The sequence below is a fragment of the Corapipo altera genome, unplaced genomic scaffold, assembly GCF_003945725.1.
Source record: "Corapipo altera isolate COAL_440 unplaced genomic scaffold, ASM394572v1 1b, whole genome shotgun sequence".
NCBI lineage: Eukaryota > Metazoa > Chordata > Aves > Passeriformes > Pipridae > Corapipo > Corapipo altera.
The window spans coordinates 6129525-6156377 of NW_020884881.1; the positions used below are offsets into that span (position 1 = coordinate 6129525).

The following is a 26853-nucleotide window of genomic DNA, read 5'->3' on the forward strand; positions in this document are numbered from 1 at the left end:
CTTAGAATTCTGAATAAAAAATTGTAAATATTAATTCTCAGGTATTTTTAAAGAATGTCCATGCAATTTTCCTGCATCATCAGGAAGCATACTGGCCAGTTTATGATGAAAGGGACTTCTGTTATCACTGCAGAAAAAATATTTTAAAGCATTACTTTGCTAAACAAATTAGAAGGACTCCTTTGAGTATTCATAATACATATATTCTAACTATTTTAATTAAGACTCATATCCTTCTACTTAACTTGAAAACTATATTTCAATCTGCCTTATGATTTTTCAAGGTTCCTGTATCACATGAACGTACATTTTTGAAAAACAAATATAAATCAAATATGATGGAATAAACACTGATTAGAACATTTTGGAACATCATTACCATACCCAGTTTACATGGCACAAATCTGCTAACATCTGCAGTGATATACAGTCCCCCAACATCTTTCATATCATGAAGATGAAAACACCCTTTTTTTTTTCTTCTTTTGCTACAATAAATACAACAGTGTATTTCTACTATTTTTCATTTAACGAGAAGCCAATGAGTGTCATTATATCATATTAGCATAGAACAGGAAAAGAGAGAAGATGGAAATAAGATGCTGAGCAGTTCAAGTAACCTGTTAGCCCAGGACCTAGAACAAGAAATTACCTCCATCAGACAGTAATTCATTGTTCTGGGAGGCTCCAAGATAAATAACCTAGATGACAGCATCACCTCCCTTGGCACTTTTCATATTTCTTCACTTCCAGCATCAAAACTGAATAGTGAAATTTTAAACAAGGAACAATCAATTAAAGCTCATTAAAAACATCCCCTTACATATATTGACATGCAGAAGGTTCCGAAACCACTGATGTGGACTATTTGTGACCCACATTAAATCCCCTTTTACTTAGATGGCCATTGTTGTTTGTTTATTTTTTAACTGGGAAAATACTTTTTTGAATCTTAACAAGAAAATAAAAATCTACCAAAAATTTACATTTATTCTGAGGGTTGTAAACTGTTGAAGTTATATGCACAGTGTGCTTGCACAAAGGTGCAATAAGTATCATCCATTCGGAGTCTACAAATGAAAGCCTAGACTAAGATGCAACTGCCAGATTTTTGCTTCAGTTGAACTGGTTTACCCAATGTCCATTTGCATTATTAAATTAAATACTAAAGTCCTTATTCATCCTGAAAAGGCAACTGTAGTCTTCCCCTACTGAGAGTGGAGTGTACAACCTATCCAACAGATTTGTGATTGAAATTATAGTATGTCCATCTGAAACTTTTTTAAACAGACAATTAAGCTCCACTTCAGGTCTGTAGAAGTACATCCAACAAAATGATAAGTCTTTAAAAACCATTCTCCTCTGAAAAGTCCTACAGACAAATAACTGTTGACAAGCTCTTTAATTTGCAGTTCTTTATTTTCACATACCCACAGTGGCAGCAACCCATCATCCACAAGGTTTTTTACCTCTTTGCTCTTTTCCCTTGTCCACATCCTTTGCCCCAGGCATTCCTCTGCTTCACAGAGAGCTAAGGAAATTCTTGTTTGCATTTCAGAAAACCTGAATGCAAAAAAGTTATGATTTGCAAGCTTCCAAACCCAGCAAATCCACTGTACCAAATACGAGCACTCAGATTCAGGAATATGAAACCAAATTGCTAAGACCTTCAGCTCCTAACCTTTGCAAACTAGTTGGACCAAGCCACTTTCCCTTGGGCCACTGTAGCTGTCAGCATTGCAGTGGCAACGAGTGGATGGGGTGTTGAGCAGGGTGTTGAACAGATACTGATTGTTCTGCTTGTTGCACTGTCTACCTTCCTCTTCTACAGTAGAAACCATCACAGCAGCATCTCTGTCCCAACCATGTGTATACTCCACACCCTATGAGGTGTGGGATCCCACACCCTATCCCACATACTTTCCAAGTGAAGAACTATTATTACACATTATGATTACCTACAAAGTAAATATCTAATCCTCAGATCACTCTGAAAAACAGCTTATTACTGTCCAAAAATAAGGTGGGTTTTTTTACCACTTATCTTTTGAAACTCAGGGTTTCTGTTTTTCAAAATTGTGTTTCAGATACATCACCTACTTTTCCAAGGACAAAAATGAAATGTATGCCAAAAATAATTTTAATGTGAATGTATCATTCCTCCCTAAATTAATGGAAGACCTAGTCCTAGGCTCGTAAAATTCTTGCTTATTTGCTTTTATTACCATACATTACCAATGACATATAAGATACACTCTTCTTTCCTATTTTAATAAGCACTTTTACTAAGATGATGGTAATGATGGATCCTTTATTATTAATTACTTTGAATTTTTTACATCCAAAAATGTTATCAGCAGTACAATCTCCATTGCTAACAGTCGACCACTCTGCACCACTAAGCAAGAGAAAGACAGCTTCACTTAGAGCAAATAAAGTAGCAAAAATACCTTTTTTTATGACAGGAACTATAGCTGCTGGACTTCTCATATTAGTTATGTATTTCTTGTGCTTTCTGCATTCTCTGTGTTCATCCTAATTTGAGAGGAAATGATTCCATAGGACTCTAAAAGACAAATCATTCCTTCTAGCAAGATCAAATTGCTCTTGTGATCAAGTCAAGTAATTCATCTTGCTTGGGCTCTGGGGGAGGCAGAGCACTGGAAGAGCAGCAGCCCCTTAGATCACTGGGTCACTGTTATCCCTGTATGAAAACCTAACTCAAATGACCCAAGTGAATAGCCACTCACTGTAGATGAAAACACTCTGATTAACCCTTATGAGGGATGTGCTATGTTCAGAGGACTCAGGAGTATTCATGAGATTTGTGATATTTAAGATGCAGTTGGTGATAAAGCAGCAAGAGGAATCTACAGCAAGACCTTAACTGAAGCAACATTAGATGTCTGTCTGGGGCACCAATCATCTCACATGAAACCTGCCTGGGAGCTGGTAGATGATACTGCAGGGTTTCCAGTACCAGCAAGACAATCTAAGATTTTGCAGGAAACTTTCACAAAAAACGTTTACGGAAAACTTTTAAAAGTTGACACATATAGTTGTATTAATGCCTTTTGTATTAATGTATTAATACTTTTTTCCCTTTCCAAACTCTTGGTTCAATTCCTACTCCTGTCAACTACACCTCTAGGGGTCAGGTGCAGAAAAATATATAATTTCATCGTAGTAATTGTAAGAGCTATGGAAAAATTTATGGATTTAAGAGGCACAGTTGGACCAAAATATTCTACTGAAACATGTACTGTACTATCAACACTACAAAACCAGAAATAAGTCCTAATAATAATCTTTACTGTAGTTATCTTTTCTTTAATCTTTTTCTCTTTATTGTCTCCTAATGGAATACCATTTTTAAAGGATATTGTTCCAGAATTCATAGTACAAAAAGATAGTATCAGAGAACTAAGAAATACAACCTATTAGCTTCTTTCTGTACTGATATTATGCCCCTTAAGAATAACTCACTTGGAAATAACTTGTGAGCAATATTACCTCTATCTTATGGGCTTTACAGAACTCAGTTTTATTTTTATGGTTGTTGTTCATTTACTGAAAAGGTTAAAGATTTTCTAAAGTGTTTCATTATTCATCAACAACAGACCTTTTCACATATTCTAGGAACATAAATATGCCCCCCCAAACACCTGCAATTTAATTACTGCCACTGTATACTAGCACTGAAAACCCTAGATTTTTCTTACATTATACAGTAGAGTTATTGTAAAAGAGTGCAGTATGATGAAACATACATACTTAGTGCTGGTCAACAGAATATTACTGAACCAAGCTCAATAAATTCTGATTTTCTGTGTTTAGCAAGACTCAGAAAACACCATCACTATCAGCAAATTATGTAAGAGAATGGAGTTTCAGTTCTGCTCTCATGGAAAAGGAAAAAAGCAAAGGGAAAAAATTCACACTGCTGAGGAGGTCATGCAAAGTACATGATCACTTCTGCTTCACCTGCTGGCTTCTCTGGAAGCACTGTCCACACATAACAGCCAAGTCTTCTAGGACTGGATCACTGTATAGGTCAGACCCAGTTGTGAGGAGCAGAGGCTGGATAACCCTGAGCCTCATAGGTGCCCTCATGCACAGAAATATATAGTTATAGACAAAGGTCTGTATTAGCCTGGAGAAAAGAAGGCTCAGGGGAGACCTTATCATTCTGTGCAACTACCTGAAAGCAGATTGTAGCCAGGTGGGGGTCAGCCTCTTTTTCCAAGTCATAGGATAAGAGGAAATGGCCTCAGGTTGCCACTGACGGGGCAGGGAGGATGTGTGTGTTAGACTGAATACTAAGTCAAATTTCTTCACCACAGATGTCAAGCATTGGAACAGGCTGCCTGGGGAAAATGTGGAGTTATCAGACCTGAAGGCATTTAAAAGATATATAAATGTGGCACTTGGGGATATGGTTTAGTGGTTAACTTGGCAGTATTAGGTAAATGGTTGGACTCAATGATCTTAAAGGTCTGTTCCAACCAAATGATTCTATGACTGTATCATTGCTGTCATAATAATTGTTAACCCTTGCATTTATAAGTAGGCACAAAACTATCCCTGAAACATAAATCTCATCTTATGAGAAGGTTTATTTGGAAACATTCTCGTGTCTGAATATGAATTAGTGGACTATTCTTGAAATAATGTACAGAGAATTCAATGTAATTTTATTAATGCAACATGCTGACAACTGAGAACTTGTACCAAGAATTCATACTTGATGCTGTAGTCAATACAGTACAGTATGTCTTCAGTCTTGATGATGCTAGCAAAAATTTCACAACCTGTACATGATTTGTGAGTACAGCTTGACTGGATCAAGGTCTCGTTAAAAACAAAACAAAACAAGCAAACAAGTAAAAATAAAAAGGAAAAAAACCATAAAAAATAGAAGGAATTACTGAATTATTTATAGAACTCTTGGGAGTTTTATTATATCTTTCCAGTGAATCATTTTGTCAGCAAAGCTGTAACAACTTCAGGCTTAAAAAACATATGACATGTACAAAATCAATCAATAAAAATCAGTCTGAAAACATCAACAATAACACGTTAACCTTATTACTTAACACTCCTAACCTGGTTTCTGATAGTGAGGTTTATTAGTCCCTTCTCAAACTATTAGCTTTTCAGTCTGTGGACCACAGAATCATAGACTGTTAAGGAATGGACCTTAAAGATCGTCTAGTGCCAACCCCCTCTTGCCATGGGTAGGGACACCTTCTATGAAACCAGGTTGCTCAAGGCCTTATCCAACCTGGCTTTGAACACTACCAGAGTTGGAGCATCCACGACCTCCCTGGGCAACCTGTTCCAGTGTCTAACCACCCCTATAGTAAAAAAGTTCTTCCTGAAATCTAACATAAATTTCTCCTCTTTCAATCTGTACCCATTACTCCTCATCCTATCACTACAGTTCCTGATGAAGAATCCTATTCCAGCTTCCCAATAGGCCCCTTCAGACACTGGACGGTTGTTATGAGGTCTCCACGCAACTTTCTCGTCTCCAGGCTGAACAGCCACAATTTTCTCAGCCTGTCTTCATAGGGTAGGTGCTCCAGTCTCCTTGTCAACTTTGTGGCCCTTCTCTGGACTTGCCCCATGTCCTTCTTATGTTGGGGACATCAGAGCTGTATGCAGCACTCCAGATAGGGTCTCATAAGAGCAGAACAGAGCAGGAGAATCACCTTCTTCAACCTGCTGGCCACACTCCTTCTGATGCAGCCCAGCATTTCATTGGCTTTCTGGTCTGCAAGCGCACACTGCCGGCTCATGTCCAGCTCATGTTGAGTTTTTCATCAATCATCACCCCTAAGTCTTTCTCCACAGGGCTGCTCTCAATTACTTTGCTGCCCAACCTGTAGGTGTGTCTGGGATTGCCATGACCCAGATGTTGAACCTCGCACTTCACTTTGTTGACCTTCATGAACTCGGCATTGGCCCACCTCTCAAGCCTGTTGAGGTACCTCTGGATGACATCCCTTCCCTCCAGCTGCACCCACAGCTTGGTGCCATCAGCAAATGAGCTCAGGGTGCCCTCGATCTCACTGTCTGTGTCAACGACAAAGACGTTGAACAGTATTGGCACCAGTACCGACCCCTGAGGGACATCATTTGTCACTGGTCTCCACGTGGGCAACGAGCCATTGACCACAACTCTCTGCATGCAGCCCTCCAGCCAGTCCTTTATCCACTGAGTGGTCCATCCATCAAATCCTTGTCTCTCCAATTTGGAGACAAGGATGTTGTGTGGGACAGTGACAAACGCTTTGCAGAAGTCCAGGCAGATGATGTCAGTTGCTCTGCCCCTGTCCACCAACGTTATATCCCCATCATAGAAGGTCACCAAATTTTCAGGCATGATTTCCCCTTTACAAAGCCATGTTGGCTCATCCCAATCACCTCTCTGTTTTCCATGTGCCTTAGCATAGTTTCCAGGAGAATCTGCTCCATAATCTTGCCTGCACAGAGGTGAGACTGAACTGGTCTGCAGTTTCCCAGGTTTCTCACTTCCCCTTTTTAAACAGAGGGGTTATATTTCGCTTTTTCCAGTTGTTGGGGACTTCCACACTTGATTGTCATATTTGACTGACACAATTTTTCAAAAATGATGGATAGGGACTTAGCCACTACGTCTGTCAGCTCCCTCAGGACTCATGGGTGAATCTCATCAGGTTCCTCCCATGTGCTTGTCCACATTCAGGTTCCTTAGATGGTCTCAGACCTAATCCTCTCCTACAGTGGGCTTGGAGTCTTCATTCTCTGAGTCCCTGTATTTGGCTTTCTTGACTTCGGTGGCATGGCTGTAGCACTTCCCATTGAAGACTGAGGCACAGAAGTTGTTGAGAACCTCAGTTTTCTGTTTGCCCAAGGTAGCCAGGTCTCCCGTTTCCTTCTAGAAAGGACCAACACTATCCTTAGTCTTTGTCTTGCTTGCAATATATTTATAGAAGCCCTTCCAATTATTCTTAATATCCCTAGCCTGCAAGTGAGTGTGGCTTTGTGTCTTTTTTTTTTCTCTGTTTTATTCAGATTATTTGATTTTGGATAAGTTTTACAATACTGTAATGAAGATTTCCTTGAAAAGTCATATAAACCCTGCTGTGCAGACATTTTACTTTTTACAACCTACTTACAACACTCTTCTAAGCTATGGTGCCAAATTTTTATGCAATACTCGGTTTCATGGCAGAATTCTTTGTATGAATACAGACATTTATATGGCAGATGTTTTTTGCGTGTCTATTTTTTGTTTTCCTTTCAAAAATTGTGTTATGTCTATGCAAATTCCCTACACTTCAATAATTTTAAGAGCTGACAAATATGCTCAGTACTGTATCTTCCAATATGAATAACACTCAAATATAGACTGCTTTGTCAGCAACATCTGCAACACTTTGGGAGATGCTCCAAAATTTGTTTCATTTTAAAGTTCATTAATTTGACACATTAAAATATAAATACATTATAAAATCATGCATTTCTAGCTTTCATTAAAATGTTTATATTGCAGAGAATGTGATTTTATCAGTTCCCTTTATTTCTTTCAAGTCACCATTTAAAAAGACAACCATTCTTTTATTAACGTTAAGAGTTTTACTGCAGATGTTGAATTAAAAACAAATAAAAGCTTGGCACAAAGCACAGAGTAAGAGGATGTTTTGGTCTAGTTCTATTTTGATGGTCTTAAATGAAAGATAAAATATTACTTCTAGGGGATAGAATGGGAGTGGATTTCTGTATTACTAAGTATATATATTGCTCTCATTCAGATGACAACCCATCAGAACAGTGTGACTACTTCAGCAATGCAGGTAGAGACATTTTCACACTCCCTTGAGCAGAACACCTGCATAGTATGCACCAGAGAACTCTTGGTTTGACCAGCTAATACAATTTTAAACATCTGCCAGTGGTCTTATATTTTTTACCATTTGTTAAGACGGACAAAGAGATTATTGATGAAACACAGCCATTTGAAAAAGCATTTATATTGTAATTAGAGGACCTACTATCATTATTATATAAACAAATTAATTCTTCATGTTATACAATTGATTTCAGTAGAGTTAGTTACATCAAGAATGCGAAGAAAACAGCAGTTCACAAAGGAAAAACAAAGATGAAAGACATGTTATTTAATGTAACAAAGCCTACTGAAAATCAGATGATTCCCATATCTAAGAAGTACAAGTGTGCACTTATTGAAATGAAGGCAAAAGCAATGCAGCTCTCCATGTCAAACTGCTTTCTGGAATGAGAGCCAGAGGGGATGATTTGCTTTAAAAACAAAGACATAAAACCTGACTATAAAGTAGGTATCAAACTTAAATGTTTGGAATCTTCCTCCCTCAAATGCATTTTGTATCACTGAACACACTTATGGCTGTGCTATACAGGCAAATCTGATCCTCCGGATTGCCTGCAACAGCCTCTGTTCAGATTCCCTAATGGCTCCAAGGTCTTCTTTTTCCACTAAAAGCACCTTACTATGAAAATATTTCATAAGTCAGCAAAAAATTCTGCAATGATCACTTGGCAAGTAACATGAAAAGATAAGGCAATCTACCTAAAATCTTAGGTTAGGCAATAAACATTCTGAACCTTCCAAAACCAATCTTTTAATTTGCATGTCTTTTAGAATTTATATTTATTAGGTATTTCTGAAGTTAATATGAAACTAAAAATTTTTATTGGCAATGCAGACTTAGAGGTGTGTATTCTGAGGAGATGGACATCTATCTTTCTAAACTAAGGTCCTTCTACTATTCTCCAGATTTAGGCAGACAAGAATATTAGGAAGAATTAGGAAAGACGTGTCTGTATCTCAGCCAAGGATGATGACAACAGAGCCACGCATAGCTTGTATATCAGTCTAGTACTTAGACCAATCACTCAGGATGCATCTAGACCTATTTATGGCAAGTGAAATTGAATCTCCAGTTCCTGCATTCCAGGAAAATGCCACGATTACAAGGAAAATATCTCAAATCAGAATATTTTTCACTCCTCTTTCAAAAATTAAACCGCTGAGCAGCAAATCTTGAAGTCCCATGGAGAACTGACAAGATAATTTGCCCAAGCCCAGTAACTGACACTCATCAGAGAACTAAACAGAGGATACAGATCACTCTCCATGAAATATATATGCATTTTTATATTGACATTGGATAAAAAACATTCTGAAGAGATTTAATTGTCTTTTGGAGATACTTAACCTGTCTACAAAACCACTAAGGACAGAAATTTCAGTGTCCTGGTGGAGGTTTAGATAGGTACCCACTCCTCTGACTGGATAGTACAGTTAGGCACATTTGCTCAGGTCCTTGCTCAGACACTTATGGTGTGCCCAGCTGTGCATTCAATTCAAAATTTGCAATTCTTAGAAAGAAATTTCATCATATAATTTATGTCCTAGTCCAAGCCCCAGGTGTGTCAAATCTCATAGACAAGTGAAAACTCTCATAATTGGCTTGTACCTGATCTTTCTCATTCTAGATTTGTGTGTCAAACATACAGAGGATGTTACAGCAGGATGTTCACTCTCCATTCAAAGCATCACTGCACACCTCTCAGCTGCAGTAATCCCTATACCTGAGGTAGTACTATCACTAACTTAGGCTGCTAAATGTACCTTCAGTTGTATGAGTCGTTTCACATGAAAGGCAGGAATTTACCTCCAAAGTCTGCAAAATACTATCCTTCATTAAAATCTATCAGTGATTAGGCATAATAAACATGACAAATCAACTTCACCCCATCTAGCCTTAAGTTTTTTTCAGATGGGTGACAAATCACCTACAAGGGCTATTGCGGGAGAAAGGATTCGAAAGGCTACCTCTACTGTTATAAGAATTAAGTATCAGTCCTCCCATAACCCTGACAACTTTTTTTTTCTGTTTACATATTTGACACTGCCAGACCACAGATTGTATAACTATTTTGTGGCTAGAACAATTCTAAAAATTGTTCTGTAAGGGAAAAATCACTCTGAAAAGAGATTCTCAGGACATTATGGAGAAAAAGGAAAAGAGGTAGGAATAAAAAGAACAAAAGAGAAAGGAATATTTTTTAAAAAGTAAATGTATTAGAGAGGTTAGCTTTAAAATCCCTGCTCCAGAGAAGCACAACATTTTCCACACTTTCATGAAGGGGTACACCAGTATATGTCATATGAGGGATGTATTTAATGCAACTGTCTTTATTTCAGAGGTAATTTTCAGAGTTCTTTGGTAAGTGCAAATGGGGAAGAATAGCAGTGTTGTCTGGAAAAAAAAACTAACTAGGTATCCCGCAGCAGTTGTGATGGCGCAAAAGGCATTGGAACTATGTAATAAAGGCAGATGGAACCCACAGATACTGGCCTAGAAAAATTTAAACTGCTCTGTATCTCTGTATCCTTGTTATTCTGATTTGATCTGCAGTATCACAATCAGAAGTTGATGTGGCTGAAAGACAACCTGGGAAAAAGTGGTGCCTGTTTGGCATCCCAGACATTTCCACAAGCACTTAGGGTCTGACCAAAATAGAGGTCAGACATATACAGCCAGAGTGGTTTGGGAGAATAGGTCTGGAGCAGTTTGGATTTAGATTGGTTTAGGCTACCATGAAGCTGCACTGTCAGTTGAAAGAAAAGGTCTTATTCTATATTTTGCTGACTGATTTTACTGTCCCACCCTTGCCTGGCTTTATTTGGATTAAGGAGTAGTCAGTTTTGTTCACTTCCAAACTCTTGTCTCTGCCATGTAATGAGATTGCTAAGGTCTAATGAAAAGCAGGAATAGCACCAGCTTTGGGCTATCATTTTCCCACGACACTGTAAACTGAGTTGTCTTTCTGCATACTCCAGCATGCTCATATGCAAGTGAACAAAAGGAGTAGCTGAGAATAAAGCCTCACAGGCAGGAGTTAACTAGATCAAAAAACTGGCAAACTCATCCTTTAGGTCTGCCACCAAGGTAAAGAAACTTATGTGCCGACATAATACTACTAAGTATTGCTGTTCCAAACGGTTACTAAAAATATAGCAGGGGAACACTGGAAAACAGAAATGTCTGTTATGTGTCTACCTTTCACAGATTTTCAATAACACTTAAGAGCTTAACATCTTTTATCCTTTTGAAACCATTCTTAATAAAATAACATTAGACCTTTCTCAAGTCTGTCACTTCCTGGGCCACCTTGACCTAGATCAATACACTCCTGTTAAGTGTTATTATGAACTGTTCACAGGTCCTCCATCAGCATCTTGTTGAAATGACAGTTTTCAATGTGACATGCCTTTCTGAATTAATTTTTGAGTATGGTTTTAAGAAATAATGTGTCAAATGTATTATAAAAATCCCTGAACTATAACCTTTTTCATTTTCTTTATTCATTGCCTGTTTTGTTCAGTCCAAGAATTCTAGCTTGCTTTGCATGCTTTAACAGAAATCTTTGGGGATATTCTTAAAAATGGAAATGTTCCAAAATGGATATATATGTACAACAACTTCATCTTCTTACACTTGTGGCATGAACACTTTCATTGTGTGAAACTGGTGTGCAGCAACTTTAGCATTTTTAAATTCTCGATGTTGATGCAACATACCAGCTCCCGGTCTTCATAATTTTACACCACATGCCCAGAAAATACATGATTTAAACTATATACTCAAGTTCTCTGTTGCCTTTTCCAGCTTTCTTCCCTGTTTGCATTTCAAATCTATTTTTCTTCCACATTTACAATGTATCCTGCAGTTCCCTTTAGTTCAACTACATGGCATACAGCATCTATTGAATCACTTCTTACAAACAGTGTGTTGTGCTACTTACAGCACAAAAATTGCACAAGTTATCTTCATGTTTGTTTCCTCCAATAGACTCTCTTTCCAGTCACTTCTTAAATGAAAATTGATTTTCTCATATTCATGCAAGAAATCAAAACATTCAGACAATATCAATCTATAATGAAACATATATGGTAGAAGTGGGCAGCGCCGTATCAAATTGTCTGGTTTAGGAGATGAGGAATGAGATTTAGTTGCTTAACACAACTAATGAACTAGCATTTTCTGCATGTCACTCAGCTGTCACCCCACAAAGGCACTGGTCTACAGGTTCTATGTCACGTATCCTCACCCTATGATAATGCCTTCAATACCCTTAAGTATCTGAATGCACTAAAATGATAAGTTGAGGAAACTAAATCAGATTTAGAATGTCTATCTGTTATGCTAAGAATTGTCAAATGAAAAAAGACCCAGTATTACCACTACTAATATGAACTTGGTTTATCTGTTCCCTTTTGTCCATCTCAGTAGTAATTCTTGAGATGTTTATTTCTTAGACCAGTTATGATGCTATTTCAGTATTTGGAAAGGTTTACCTAAATGTGAATGGTGATTAAAGTGCTAAGCAATAATACCAAAATCTATTATTAGCATCTTCACTCTTTGATGGGCCTGCTATTTTGCCATGCAGATAACCGAATCTGTGAACTATGTCCTGATACTTCCATTTTTAAAACGTAGGTTCTTTTCTTGGTTTTGAGGATATTGATGGATTTTACCCCATAAAACCCCATAATTTTTACTGGTACACTGGAAAATTATAGAATTTGGAAAGAATTTCAAATTATTTTTTTTTTTTTTTTTTTAATTAGGACCAACTAAACAATTTAGGCATTCCTTAAAATGCAGCTTTTAAAGTCTTGGATACACTTGAACGTTCTTAGATGTCCATAATTTATTGGGTAGGTTTGCACTATGACATAGTGGTCAATGAACTCACCAAGTTGCATATGTGGTTTTATTTACATTTCAGAATTCTACTTTCAAAGTACAGAAAAAAATAAAAGCAACCTATGAATTTTTTGCTTGGCTTTTTTACTGAAAACAGAATTTGTTCCACAAAACCATGAAATAGATGATTGGAAACTTAATATTATTGCCTTGGGTAGAATCAGCTTTTGTTACTTACTGAAAGTGACAGTTCAGACCTCGAGACAGATCAGAATGTAGCTCATTTTACAATGAACTAACTGGTTTTAAATATAGATTAATCCATATCATAAACAAAAACTATAGTTCCTAAGCATTAAACAGAAACCAGTTTTTCTCACTGAATCTGAAACTTCCCTGTCCTTAAGTAAGCGTTGTAAGATTGGACTGAACACTAGAAGCAAATTCCAAACATGAAATAAGAAAAAGGAATCCTGAAAGAAAATATATATCTGTAAAGCTTATCTCTCTGAAAATTGGTTTTAATTATATGCACAGGAATTGTAATATCTTTAAAATAGCCCATGCAGAAATAGGTATTCATATTTTCTGTAACTTTGTAGAGACAAATAAAAATGGAGATATTATAGGTCCCCATTATAACTGGAAAATAAATGCTCTGAAAGTGAAGAAAAACTCCTATATCCCCTATTTTCTTCAAAGGAATCATTTGAGAAGGTAACAAATTATGATTTCAACTTACCCTGCCATTTTACTGTACATTATTCTTGGAGTAAATTGTGATCTTTTCAGGTACTGTGAACGTTAGTAGAGCCAGTATTCAGGACAGAGGAAGGCACCTTATATCTTAAAGGTAGTTCTTCGAATATCTGACAGCTCCTTTCAACATAAAGTCTACAAAAGTTGCAAAACTTTTGCTAGTATTTTGGCTTAGGACTTGAAGATCAGTTATTTGAACAAAGAAGTGCATTTTGATAAGGATGATGAAAAATAGAATGTGCAGATTTCAATACATTCATATGACAAAGAAGTGCGCAGCTTACAAAATAGGAATAGCATGGTGCCTTCATGAGGGGCTTCAGCATCATGAGAATTTTATTTTAATTTCATTTCCCTAGTGCATGAAGTCCCTAAAATATGGGGCCATGAAGACCATCTCACCACTCTGCTTGTAAGTTGTCTCAAGCTACTGTTTTTTTCTAACACAGGATTTAGAAACTTAACTTTTAACCTCTCTGAGACTTAAGACATCCAATTTCCATACTAACTTGCTTGGAAATTAATGGAAAGCAATCTAGTTTTAGTACTGCAATCATGACCCAATTGCAAACTATGATACCTTTTGTGAACGATGAGTACTGGAAACTGTTCAAAGCATAAAAATCTCTTGTAAGCCATGGAAATAAACAACAGGTTGAATTTAGGCCTTGGGATACAGATCTATAGAGTGCACACTGAAGCACATGGCTATGATATGGTAAGAACTGGCATTTTGTCTCATAATCAAAGCTATTTCTGCTGAGAAGAACATCAAATTAATGACAAAATATTAGAAGGTTCAGCTAAACCACTGCACAATGACTAGGGCTGATCCTGTAGATATGCAGTTACACTAGAATGAGATGTTAATTATAAGTAACCTAGTTTTGGTAGTTCATATGTACAGTCATAAATCGAAATATCATGACTTCTTTGATCTTAACATATCTGCCAAAGACATTCTGCAGAAGGTGTTCATGTTCTACCCTTTCTCGACTTGGTACATATATGTATATATAAGAGGTAGAATACATAAATGATTTAACATTTGAAAGGTATTTCAGGCTAGCTTCCAGTTATGTGGTGTGGCCTCAGAAAATTTTATTCAAATATCAATTTCAGAACCACACTACTGAGACCTGAGTTAGTTTTAAAGGACTTTGTGATGCATGATGCTTACTGAAGCAATAGTCTCAGAGCTCATGAAGCTCTAACTGGTTGACTGCAGGAATTAAGAATAGAGATGATTCTTAGTGACAATAAGAAAGTAAGAGTAAGTATGTCTGAGGATGACCTGAAAGAGTTAATGATCCATTTCACCACGTAAGTACATTTGTGAGAGCCCTTTCTGCTGCTGCTAAGATCTCTCACAAGGCAATGCAGGCATGCCATCACAAAGAGAGACACACAAAAAAAGAGAAGACATAGGCACTCACAATCATGCATGTTCATGGACTTTAAGCAAAGACAGTCCCATAGCTTAAATGTAGCCAAAGAATCTGATTCCCCAACAGTTGACCATGAATGATGGAAAATTCAGGATCATAATTGCCTGCTTGTTTTTAAAAAACATTCTTTGGATTAGGAAGAGGAAATACACCAGCCTCCTGAAAAGTAGCCTCTATAGTCTTGGTCTGTATCTAGTGTTCCTGTTACAGTTAGGACAGTGAAGGAACTTAGTAGATGAACTGCTGACAAGTGGATTTATTGTATCTGTTTCATGAATTGACCACTTCTAACAAAGGGGAAGAGGGAAACTTAATTTGGCATGGCATGCATGCATTAATCCACTGCTCTATTTTGGTGCTGCCTGAAAGCTTATTTTGGTAGGTATTGTATCCCAGAAGGACACAGAACTAGAACTGGTGGGATATCAAAATACTTGCAAAATCAGCTTAATCAAACAACATCAACTGACCTGTGGAGATGTGAAATGCACATTTAGAAACACCCAGAGCTGGAATGCAGGTGAGGCTAAGTACAGGAATGCCAGAGTTATGTGAATACCTAACAACAACATGAGTATCACCAATAAGGACATTTATAAATAACAGTGGTTTTTTTTTTAAAGTTACTCTGAATTTCAAAACCTCTAAAATGTTATGTCAGGACTCCTGAATTCACTAAAGTATGGAACTAAGAATTGTTAATCTAATTTTTAATGCTGGGGAAACTGAGGCAGAGAGGTTCAGTGACTTACCCAAGGCCACAGAGGGAGTCACTGTCAGAGCCGGGATTAGAGCTCAGGAGTTTCTGGCTCCCAGTCCCAAGCTCAGATCAGTAGACCATGGCCTCAGGACATTTCCAGCTGGTCTTCAGTCTAAAAAAAAGTAAATTCTCAAGTATGTTACAAATATGTAACATATATATGTATATATTTATCTTTTTACCTTGAATGTAATGTTATGAATGAGAACACATTGTTCATAATGAGAAGCAAACCAGTATATTTTATCTATTTTATCATACATATGTGTACGATAAAGCTTTGCAGAAAAATCTTGATTTAAATTGCAGACAATACAAATAGGTATTGTATTTTTCAGGGTAAGGAACAAATTTCCTTTCCAACCCAGCCAGCATGTCATTTATATTAATGGTAGGGAATGCTAAGTTGCTCTGTGTGTAAGTAAACTCTATTAAGAAAGTCAGGTCCCTTGGTGAAGCTAGATCCTTAGTAAATTTTACCAGCTAAGCACTGAGCTCCATGTCAGAGTAATTACACCTTTTATCCACCGTGAGCTCTCTCTTAGCTTCTCCACATTCCTTAATTTCCCACTTCAGCTAATTTAGCAGTAAAATCACAAAGGTTTAAAAGGTTAGCTACTGAGAAACTGGCGCATGAATGTTCTGTTAAGCTCCATGCATTGAAATCACATTATGTAGACGAAGGAATTAATTAAGTAACAATTAGGTAGTGATGGATCATTGGCAACATATACACAATTTGGTGCTAAAAAATTAATCTCCCCTGTAAAACCAATACGTTGTGTATCTTCTCATCTATACACTAGCAAGTTTTATACTTGAACTATAAAATAGACAGGCCTTTCAGCAACGTCTTTAAAAAAAAGGCATATCTCCTGGCACTACTTTAAAAAATCATATAGCTTAATTTTTGATAAATAATTGAAAGAGTAATAAGGATAGCAAAGGGAGAAGAAATTTTAAGGCAGGAAATTTTAAAGTGACTGTAAGAACATTTGTTATATGAAAGTACTTATATGTTGAAATAGCTAACAATTGTGTAGTATTCTCTTGCTATCTTCTTTTACAACTTCCCATATTGTTTCCATGTATTGACAGTCAGCCTCTTAATACATAGATTGGCAGTTAGCCCAGTCAGTCCTCAATTCTAAAAGCCTCTTAGCAGATGAAAAATCTTTGGTTCATTCACACCTTGTAGAAAGAACAACAGGGCAGAAGTGACATCCAGATCCATTTAGAATATACTTGGAGTCTGATTTTCCTTTGCCTTGCACCTTGTGTAGTCTTTTATGGCTTTGCAAAGAGAGCACAAGATGGATATAAAACACTGTTACCTATGTGAGGACAGAATTCTGATTTGGTTGCATTATTTCCAGAAGTGATCACAAAAAGTGCTAGGCAGTTGAAAAATTTGGCTCTGCATAGAAAGTGTAAACAATTTTGACACAAAATATAAAGTAACAGCACCCCTTTCTAAACAATTTACAGAAATTGTGCTTTTGCTCTGCAGCAATCGGTATTTTCATTTGCTGTTTGCTTGGAATTTTCATGGAAAAAATACTAAATGTTAAACTCATCTACAGAAAAGGAATCCTATTTCTTCCTTTTTTTGTTAGAAACTTATTTAAAAATGAGTCCTAAAGTATATTCTCACATAAAAGGAAATTCATGTCCTACATAAGATCTCTACTTGTCCTACCTTTCTGTGTGCTACTTTTAAGCTCAGTACTTAAAAGGTTGCACTTCTACACAGCCTCCTGGAATCAATGCAAAAGCTGGTATTATCAAAACAGCTGGTCTCAGTTCATCCGAGTTCAGTACTATTCTGGCTTTAGTATGGGTGGCAAATTATTGTTTCAGCATTTACCAAACAGTGATATCTCTGCTATATGATCTGCTACTACTATGATAACACAAGGCCAACTACCAAAAATATCTTTAAGATGCAAGCTATATCATCAGGAAAGGCCTGCAAATATAAAATTAACACATGTGCGTAAATAAAATTTAGTTAAAAATCTAAGGACCTAACCTGGCTATTGCTGGAGATGTGGTCAAGAATTATTTCTACTTAATAACAATGTAAAGTAACTAATTCAATATGTCTGGGCATTTATTTCCCCATACTACCTGGTGGCTAATTTAATTTTCTTGCCCTTCCCAGCACACTTAAATACTGTGCTAGGCCTGGCAAATCATGTATGTTGATTAGGAGCTGAAATAGAAATTATTTGACTGCATTAGCAGCTGTTGGTCTGAGAGAATTGCTACAGTAAATAGTGTCTCATGGTTTTGGTTAGAAATTTTTCTCTCTTTTAATCACAGTCATGCATTTGATGGAGTCATCGTAAGACATAGTTTCCAAATCTACTACTATTGTCCAAAACTTACCATTCAACCAAGTGGCTAAAGAACCATTTTTTTTTTTTTAATTCATAATATGTTATTAATATTGTATTATAGACTAGAGTTTCTGGTGGGTTTTTGTTCTTTCTTTTTTCTTTCTCCCCCTTCTGCATTCAGTGCTTCTATTTCTGAGTTGCTAGTCTGGCTTGACTGAAAAGTACTGTGTGTTTGTTGTGTGTCTGCATGTGTGATACCAACTGTTGAAAACTGCTTGATGTTAGATGAGGGCTTATGCTCAGAACTGTTCTACAGTTGGCTCTCTGGCAGAATCTCTCTTCACCAATGACAATGATGTATCTGTGTGGGGAGTCTGTTTTATAATACTACACTTGCCATGGCCTTAGTTTTACCGATGGGGCACGATTATGATTTCATTTACATTAATCAAATTCATGAGTCATTCCATTCATGTCAATAGCATTAAAGAGCTATACAGACAAGTAAGAGTTCAGAATCAGGCTTCTGGTGTTTAATCTGAAAGCATATCTGAATCACTTCATTAAAGACAGAAACTGAAGGATAGATCCTGTGCTTACTTTGCATTACTCAGTCATGCCATTAGCATAAAACATCAAATAAAGAACTAAAATGATGGCTGGTAATATGTCACAGTACATGGGTTTTCCGTTTACCTCAGATACAGAAAAAAACTCCTAAATTAACAAGATTTAAGACTATATTTCAAGTATGACAAAGTTACCGTATTAGATCTCCTTGCCCTTGAAAGCTGGCATTAATGTTAAAAAAGCAATTTCCTTCCTTTGTTTTTTTATGTCACTCTTACATTACTTGAATGCAAAAGATTTAAAGGTAAACCATATCTAAGTAAGGCCTCAGAGACTGAGTTAAGTTTTATAGTCCTGTCCATAATGAATAATATATCTGGTAAATATAGAAGAATCAAAACAGAGACAATTCACAAAATTTGTTTTGTATCTCATAAAGCACAATCAAATATTCCTTCTTTTTAAAAAGTTAAAATCACATTAATTTTCCAAAATACATGCATTCTAAAACAATAAAAAGTTTTATACTGCTATCTATCTCCTGCTCAGACAGAGAAATTGTGCAGGGGATGATGGGTTTTAATTTAGTCCTCACTGATAAGTACTTTTAAGACTAAATATTCTTGAAATTGCACTTATTCAAATTATACTCAAGTTCCCTGTAAACCTAAAAAAAGATTATAAGGAGGGGAAATAATTTCAAGAGGTCTAGCAAGCTATCAGAAAATTGCTCTATTATATCTCTTCATATTTTTTCCATTTTTTAAGTCAAAGAATTACTGGCATTTGAGATAATTTTCTAGAAATCTGTTTGATATATTACAGGCCATAGAAACTATTACTGTCATATATACTTTCAGCTTCACTAAAAGCACATGCCCCAAGACACCCAATCAGAGAACTGAGGGGTTTATCAACAAACCAGGACTAAAAGAAAACTGGAAGAAGGGATCTTTTCCTATGTTTTCTGTAGGTCTCACTGAAAACTAAAGATCTGGGTAATTTGCTTTTCCAGTATAGTGGGAATAGCAAAAATATGTTCTCTGGAACTCCAGTGAAAGCTTTCTTTTTGCTTTGCTAGAGCATATGTTCAGTTTTACATCCTACACTACCTCAGCATAAGAAAATTCATGTACAAGGAAGCAATAGGATACTGTCTTCAGACTGGATAGAAATGTTAGTTAAACCACGTGTGCCTTTTAAGAAAACCTTGATATGATTTCCACTCTTAGTAACCATTGGAATGACACAATTTCCTTTGTTATTCTTTCCAATCTTATCCTTTGTGAGAACTTTGCTGTGTATTTCAACATGCACACTTGGGCACACAGATTAATTATAAGGCAACAGGCTTTACATAACTGTGCTGAAAAACAATTAAAGTCTCATTTTTTGTTTTTCAATAAACTAAAGTGAAAGGAAAAATTAATGAAGTATAGAACCGAGAAGTGACCTACCGTGGTTGTCTTTATCCGTCCTCCTGGTTGCGTACAGGTCCAGCCTGATTTATTGATTAGCAAATCACAGCCTTCTCCTTCTAAACATGGAAGCATTTCACACCACTGTTTTGTTTTGATAATTCGTGCTATGGAACAGAAAAGGAAGAAGAAAAAACAAAACCAAAAACAATTGGCAGGAGAATTCATATTTCACTTATCTCTAAACACTTTCTCATTTGAGTTGTCTATTTTCATCATCTGATAATTCAGCAATAGGTTATCATGTAGACAGCTCTAGGCAATTTACAAACTTATTTACAACACCTGCTGTGCCAACAAATTTCATTTCAAACTTAAAAGCCAGCAATAAAACAAAAGACAGCTCTATTACTAAACAAAAGAACATAGAAACTAGCTATTTTTCCTATTTCATGCTCCTTCCAATCAAAGCTGGAAGGGCTAACAATTGAAGCCTTACTGTCCTAAGTAATCATTATGGTAGCCTAAAAGTGACCCACAACCAGGATCCATTGTGTTAGACTCTCCTTAAACCTGAACAGACAATCCTTATCCTGATGTGCTCACAGTGTAAATAGACAGGGGACATACAGTGTAAAGAGAAAAGCTATAATAAAGAGTTAGAGGGGTCAACATAATCACAGCAGTTGTGAAATTCCGTGATACTAGCAATGGCAGGGGTATAGTTAGGGGCAGAAACTAGGAACATAAGGTAGAGAGGTGTTGAAGGAAGCAAAGGCTGAGAAATCATGGACAAGGCAATAATAAGCAGAGGGACAAGACAGGTATAAACACCCTACTACAAGAGAAAAGAAGTCTAGTTAGGAAGGTCCTTAACTGAAAGATGGTGTGATATGTGTTTTATGTCATCTCTTAATGGTTGTGTCTCTGGCAAGCTGGATCTGCAAAATTTCCTCAAAAGCCGCACACAGCAAGTAGTCTGGAACAACAGAGCTCTAGCTGCAATAAAGCAGCTATAAAGCAGCAAAAGTATCTATAGTAGCTAAAGTAGCAAAGGAGTTATAGGGAGAAATTTTTCTTCAAGGCAGGGAGAAAAGGAGCTTTAATACTTGTAGATTTCCTTCTGGACTATAATACTACTTCTTTTGAGTTTACCTGTGTAGTACTACTTCTTTTGAGTTCACCTTTATAGTATCTGAGTTCCCTCTCATAGAATAGTAAACAATATTACTAATATCTAGTATTTTGTTATTCTTTCACTTTCCCCTGGTTGACAAAATTGTAGACTGAGGTGTTTGGGATGTTTTTCATAACATATACAGCAATACACGCCCTTGCAGAGTGCCATATACTCATGCTAAACAAGGTAAAGTCCCCTAAACTAACTTTTGCTTAGACTGTAAGGCTCACAATATGTGTATCTTCAGTTCCTTCAGAGATCATCTCATCAATCCTTGGCTGGACTACAAGAAAGCTTCACCAATTCAATTTGTACATAAGTGTCCTAGGACTCAAGGTCAGACCTTGTTCCACATACAGAGACACAGAACATGCCTCCCTCTGTGTTGATGTGGGACACTAATACACACAAAATGCCTTCAATAATCATAAGTCCACCAAAAAGAGGACTACAGGAGAAAGACTTGGCAAGATAAGGGTACAAGAAGCTTGTACTGCACCAAATTAACCTGGGGTCCAAGGAGATTAAAATGCATATCTATCCCAGTGGGAGTTGCAGCTTTATGCTCACCCAAATGTGTGATTCAGCCTGAATTTCTCTGTTTGGAGTTATTAAGAATACAATTCCCAATGCCACTGGATCATGGTAAGAAATAGAAGTGCAATTTAAAATCTTTTAATAGAATCCTTTATAATATTTTGACATGAAACAACTTGTGTCCTCAGTTCCGGTACAATTGTAGGTAAGGTCTAGCAATATAACAAACAGTGATTTCTTTCAGAGGAAGCTCAACTTGAAATTCATATTAAGATTTTCATTACAAAAAACACTTCAGCTTCAAAACATCTACATAGGAATTTATACTGTTCATTAGGCAATATATATCTCACTGGTAGAATGACTTCAAAATAATTTTCACAACTACAATTTTTTGAAGCGAATCCACAGAAATCTGGATTGTGCTTGGGCTCCATAGGTACTGCTCTACTGATAACTGGATCATATCAGTCTTTGAGACTAACATCTCCTCTGTAACAGATAATAGCCTCATCCTTTCTCAGTGAAGGCATGCATTCAGTTGCAGGCTTAACAGAAAAAGTTCAGTAAAACATTAACTCAAACCACACCCATATGCATGCATATCTTTCACAGTTCACATATCAAAATGGCTATTTCTATCAATGTTTCAAGAATATGAAAGATCACTGAAAGACTGAATAGTCAGTTACACTCAGAAATATGTACTAGATTGCCTCTACTAGCTCAGCTGGGAGGTTTTTCTGGAAACACAATTTGAATTAATCCTCAAAAAAAAAAAAAAGGATCTCCTCTGTGAATTACTCTCAGTGTTTGCTTGCTTGCTATCTCAGAATGCAGCTACTGGTATTATCACAAATATATGGGGTCCTTGCTCTGGGTATTGGCTATATCTGCACAAATTTAGGACACACTAAGAATATTTTACAGAACATAAAGTCTTCAACATTTCTGTGTTAAGTACACAGACCAGCTCATGCATTTAGGCCTTGAGAATCAGTACAACTCCTTTTGCAGGGAAAAGCTACTCAGTTCATATGGTTTAAAAGAAAAGTAGTATCAAAATGGTTTATTAATCTATTAATGACACATAGCCAGAAGTAGTGTGGATCAATACCAGTAACAGAAAAATATAAACCATAGTACTAAACATTAAATGTTCATTAACACTTGAAAATTCCTGAATACACCCTCAGGAGTAATTCCAAACATGTATAGCATCCCTGTGTCCCCTCAGCTCCCCACACTCGTCTCCCCACCCTGCTTCCCCCTGGGGTCTCTTCCCCATTACAGGCTCTCACGTTCCTTTAATTTTGCTTCCCCACTTGCCTGTCGCTTTGCTTCAGGAGCCTCACCAACACACAGTTTCTCTCACACCATGGCAAAAGTGAGCTCCTGTTCCTGTCTGCAAAACTACCTCTATTTTTGCATTTTCACTTTTCAGTTTGCCCATTATATCAGAGTGAAGCTAAACTGTAATGTAGGGAGGGAGCAAAGTGTACAACGATTTCTATCAGCATAGTATCAAAGAATTTTCATCAGTAATTGAAACTGAGTTACACTAGTCAAAGCAAAGGAATACGCTGTATTTCCTGAGGCACTGTAGTTGCTTTTTTACTGTGCATATTCACTAGGGGTGAAATTCAGCCCTCTGCAGACAAGAGAGCAAAAAGCCTATCAGATTCTTCAAATCCACTCCCAGCTCCATTATAAAGAATTAAGTGGCACTTAAATGATACATAGGCTTTGTGTAGACCTTCTGCAAAGAACTGAATTTCAGCTTAAGAATCTGTGCTGACACTACTCTGCATCTCCTAAGAAGAGCTGTGCCCCTTCACTTAAACTGAAGTTAATAGGAACTGACAGTGTTCAGCATATGGTAGAATTGCTTTCCCAGGTAATGCCATTTGAACTGGAGAACAAATAGAGTCTATCCAAGGGTTTTTCAGACAGTTTTGAGGTGTTAGAGGCAAGCAGAGGTTGTATCAACATAATGTCAAGCTATTCACCAGTGATCTTAACTGTTTTGTAAGATAGAGCAATTTGCAATGGATTTCCAGTTATTAGTAAAAAAAGTCTCCATTCATGATCAGTATGGTCCAGTTCAAGACTGCTCAACTGAGTAGTGCTTCAGAACACCACAAATTGCTTTCTGCTAAATACTGCAACTAGGTAAGTTTTGTCACTGAGCTTCTCACCTGTCAACATTATATACATATTTCCTACAGAAAATCAGCTTTATTTTTATGCTTCCTTTTCCCACATTCACTCTACACTCAGGGAATTATCAGTTGCTGCATCTCTAGTCAATCTTTTAACTGGAAATCATCATCTTTTTATGATAGCAAAAAACTGAGATAAATCTTGTTCAGCAGCAGTAAATGCAAAAGCTTACAGCCATCTAAAATCTGGTAGATTAAAACACTCAGATTGTTACAATTTATTGAATTTTTTTTATTTTTTTTATGTTGCAAAATGAACCTGGAAAAAAAAGTAAAAATGTACTTTTTAAAAATTGAATAATTATATTGATTAAAACAGCATTTGGATACAGAGACTTATGACTTCAGAATATATCATGTTATGCATAAAAGGTGGTGTGTAAAGTGAATATTTAAAAATTATAAGCAAAACCATGGTGCATGGGTCTAACTAAAATAAAGAAAAAAACAACCAACCAAACAAACAACAAAAATACCGACCCAAAAGACAGCTTAGTTGATGTTTATCAGTCAATTCCAGATGCCTGAAGTAGTAAATAGAAGATTCATTGTAGTAGGGAGTACAGAAAATTTCCCCCAAGCAGAATATACCATCTTGAAACATACTTCTTAAATGAGAGTTGTACTTCTTACAGACTGATGTTCTCCTTCACATTATTTTTTTTCAATGATAATTTGTAGCACTTCATGCAGGATGTAATGTATGCATTGGAGAAAATATTTCCTTTTTGACCTTCATATATTATTTCACTGTTGTTGTCCTTGACTTTGAATAAAGGTGATTGGCATAGTTGATTCCCAAGGTTCAGAAATGCCCTAGGATTAATTACTTTAGAAGTAGACAGACAAACACATTTATCCTAGTGTTCTTCTCTTGCCCTACTATCACTGAATAGGACTACGTCTTTTATAATTAAAATACCTCCAACTCACTGCAACTATTTTCATCTTCCCACTCCTCTCCTAGCCTCTCTGTTCTCTTTCAGCTCCAGTTTTTTTCTCCAACCATTTCCCTCCTCTGCCTGATTTAGCACATATACAGCATCTACCTATCAAAGATCCCAAAACACTTTGCAGAACTTACTACATTTAGTTAGTTTTACCTATGACTGGTAAATGCTGTTCATTGTTCCCATTTTGCATAGAGGTTAATCATCTTGACCAAGGTCACACAGGAATTTGTTGCAGAACTGGAAACAAAATCTCTAAATTCTTAGTGATCACTAGACTGGAGACTTTTTTGTGCCACCTTTTCCTTCAGAGAGAGTGTACTTTAATACATATATGCAAAAATTAAACAACAATAAAAATATGCAAAGTTATATGCTTTAAAAACATTAATCAGTTACATTGCAGCAGCAGGAAAGAGGCCATCAGAAAGACAAACCAAATCACAGCACTAGAAGACACTGAAGTCATGAACTGTCTTTAGAGCAGCAATTTGACTGTAATAGTGTATAAGCCCCAAACGTTAATCTGTTTTACTATACAAGGAAACATTACAAACCTTGGATAACTTTTACACCAGTCATTCTGCTTCACTTAAAAAAATGGAGGCAGTGCTAATTCACAAAGAGTTAGCTTGTCTCAATTATTTATAGAGCATCTAGACTGAAGACTATTCAGTTCTAAGAACAGCAATATAGCAATGTCTAGACACCCATTTTATCATGTAGCTCTTGCTGTCAGGACTGGGAGGGATGCTTGAGCTGAGGCTGAGAAATATATGGGAAAAAGTGATCTCCTGTGGTCTACAGGAAAGCTACAAATTGAGACCAGGTGACTAGATCAAGAATAAAAGACTGATTGACAGGGCAGAGGTTTTTCCTGCAGCTCATCCCAGTCATGGTTCCACTGAGGGATAAATCTTATTGCAACCCCTGAGCTGAGAAAACATCTTCAATGTTCACCTATATCCCCAAAAAGAATGAAAATCTGGGTTTATCAGAAATGGTGCTGATTGCACCATGCACAACATGTATTTAGGAGACACAGGATAATACTCAGGAGGTGATCTCCAAATTATGCAGTCATCAGTATCATCCCAAACTAGGACTCCCTAAGGGGCACTCCTGCCAGTTACATGAACGGCCTCTACAAATTTAGCTGAAAAAGCTGGTATAAAAAGTTGTTGGATTAAGCCTAGTGAATATGGCAAGCTACTTAGTAAACCACAGTAGCAAAACTACTTAAAACAAGTAAACCAAAGCTTTTAAACTAATGCATTTAGCAAGGCATCCAGGTATCTCTTAAGTTTTAAGAGGTACCTAATGTTTTGCTGAATCTTCATAAGACTGTGCAATAAATACATACTGACAGCTTAAAAACAATTAAACAAACAAAAGCTGAAGTAGAATCCAGATTCTAAGAGCATTCTCATGAAATTCAACAGCTCTTATGTTCCTTCCTGTTTATGTCTACAAATAGAAGAATTTCCTCATTATGATGCCCTGAATAATAAATAAATAAATAAAAAAAAAAACAAACCAAAAACAATGAAAAGCACATGAGTAAAAACACCAAAACATGATACCTGACTTTTTGTAGTGTAGAAAAAAGCCATGTATTTATCTGGCCTCTCTCTTTTCAGTTCTTTGAAAACCTTAATACTATGTGATTCAGTGATATAGTGATAGATTTGTCTACATCCAGATGTTCAAATACTTGTATGACAGAAACATTATCCTAAAACAGAAAGTGTCCTAAAAATCAGCTTCACAGTCAACTCATGTCTGTTTCCATTTTATTTTTCAAGGGTCAGTTTTCTTCAGTTTGTAATTGCTCTCATTTGAGATTGCAATACATATCTGCATTTGTTCTAAACCCTTTAGCCTTTCACTGGCTATTACTACAATTGCTTACATGGAA

General features: G+C 36.6%; 1 protein-coding gene across 10 annotated transcripts in view; it reads right to left on the bottom strand.

Annotated features, from left to right (window-relative positions):
• The window catches only part of FAM19A5 (family with sequence similarity 19 member A5, C-C motif chemokine like), a 509545-nt gene that overhangs the window by 151200 nt on the left and 331492 nt on the right, over positions 1 to 26853 (bottom strand). For 6 of the 10 annotated variants that reach the window (XR_003527111.1, XM_027639730.1, XM_027639732.1 and 3 more), the window contains one exon: positions 20086 to 20213. Coding sequence is in view for 5 of the 10 variants with exons in the window: in XM_027639730.1 (XP_027495531.1) it covers positions 20086 to 20213 (128 nt within the window). In the remaining 5 variants the exon portion in view is untranslated. Of the gene's footprint in view, positions 1 to 1494; positions 1564 to 15708; positions 15829 to 20085; positions 20214 to 26853 lie in introns of those variants that run through there. The other 4 variants (XR_003527108.1, XR_003527112.1, XR_003527107.1 and 1 more) reach the window with 2 other exon arrangements.